General features: G+C 31.0%; 1 protein-coding gene across 1 annotated transcript in view; it reads left to right on the top strand.

Annotated features, from left to right (window-relative positions):
- The window catches only part of sptbn1 (spectrin, beta, non-erythrocytic 1), a gene marked incomplete at its 5' end in the record, with an annotated part of 37,871 nt that overhangs the window by 21,650 nt on the left and 14,452 nt on the right, over nt 1-1,769 (top strand). The window contains 2 exons of the mRNA XM_016562278.1: nt 1,173-1,311; nt 1,412-1,513. Coding sequence (XP_016417764.1) covers nt 1,173-1,311; nt 1,412-1,513 — 241 coding nt within the window. The remainder of the gene's footprint in view (nt 1-1,172; nt 1,312-1,411; nt 1,514-1,769) is intronic.

Below are 1,769 nucleotides of genomic sequence, written 5' to 3'. Positions count from 1 at the left end.
ATGTTTCTTCCATGTATTAATTTCAACAGTAAACCTCAGTTTGTTTGCCAAAAAATAAAAGGGTTTAATTTTCATTTGATTTAAAATAAATGTTTAATGCCTTCATTTGATTTTCAGAAAAATTAAAAAAAGAATTTCTGGGGGAAAAAAACAAAAACAAAAGAAAGAAACCTATTGTTCAAAATGTTGAAATTTAGACTTTTGGACTTATTTTTTCACTGAAATAAATGTTTTTGTAATTACACAGAGAGTAAAGTACCGAAAAAAGTACCGGCACCGAAATTCAGGTACCGGTTAAAATGTGAACGGTACCCAACCCTAATGCTCTAGGGGACAATATTGCTGGAAATGTGCCTGCACTTTAGTTAAATGTGACAGCCTCATTTTTGTGGGTGTCTTTGAAACGGAAATGGCTCATAATGAGACCAAATAAATAGTTGTAGTTTCTTTTTTCACTACTAAAATGTCAAAGGTTGTATGTCATCGATAGTGTTATAGAGTGATATAGCTAAAATTATGTCTTAGTCTTTATCATCCTTTTTTCATCTCTTTGATGTTTTAAAATAGGATTTTTATAAATGTATGTCATTGTGCATAATAAAAATTAGGTACAAAATAATTATATAATAAATATAATAATAATAATAATAATGCATATTAAAATTTATATGTTTGATAAATAATGTAAAAAATAATGCTAATATAATCAATCAATACAAAATACTATTAAAAGTATGTTTTAAAAGTAAATAAAAAAAACTGTATTTCACTGTTAGGTGACACTTTGATTTATAATTTTCATAATATTTTTTTACTGTTAACATTATTAAAAATAAAATATCAAAAACTGTATTTCAGTTTTAGTATCAATTAAATTTTAGGTTTAGTTTATAATAATTAGGACTGGGTGATATAGCTAAAATTGTCTTTAACTTTTTCACCTTTTTGACACTGATTTATATCTCAATATTTATATAATATGTATGCAGTGAAGTAAAGGGATTTTACATATATAAATATTTTTATATGTATTTTTAAATATATATTACATTAGGAGTCAACATTGTGCAGAATACAAGTACTATTTAAGTACAAAATAAATCTAAAAATGTATATAAAACTGAAAATGTTTTAGATGTTCCAGATCAGTCTCTCTATCTGCTGTTCTTCAGGGATGTGTCGTCTGTGGAGCTTCTCATGAACAACCACCAGGGAATCAAGGCTGAAATCGATGCCCGTAACGACAGTTTCACGGCCTGCATCGAGCTGGGCAAATCTCTCCTGGCACGGAAACACTATGCATCAGAGGAGGTGGGTATCGTCCGCAGGATGACTGAAGAGGTTTTAGATAAGAAGAACCATCTTTAGATGTCTTGTTCCAGTCCTTCATGTCTGTTTACCTCTCCCACAGATCAAAGAGAAGTTGTTGCAGTTGACGGACAAGAGGAAAGATATGATTGACAAGTGGGAGGACAGATGGGAGTGGCTTAGACTGAGTGAGTATGATGGGAAATGAATTGTGTGTTAGCAATCGAGAAAAACTGTAATATATTTATATTAACCCTCTAAGCACCAAAGACGTCATACTTAATCAAATAGACTGTAGTTCCTAATATGGTGTAATATCTCATTTGTATTCCCTACCACTAGATGGCAGACATGTAGTACTTCGATTCTAGACCAAAATTGCATCACGTTCCTATTCAAAGTGTTCGAGCAAATATCAGAGCAAGTGAGCTATCGTGTTCATTGATGCGGAAGCAGTTCAG

The sequence above is a fragment of the Sinocyclocheilus rhinocerous genome, unplaced genomic scaffold (genome assembly GCF_001515625.1).
Source record: "Sinocyclocheilus rhinocerous isolate Xijiao unplaced genomic scaffold, SAMN03320098_v1.1 scaffold671, whole genome shotgun sequence".
NCBI classification, from domain to species: domain Eukaryota; kingdom Metazoa; phylum Chordata; class Actinopteri; order Cypriniformes; family Cyprinidae; genus Sinocyclocheilus; species Sinocyclocheilus rhinocerous.
The sequence above is the reverse complement of the archived record's forward strand: the minus strand, read 5'-3'. Positions and strand labels throughout refer to the sequence as shown.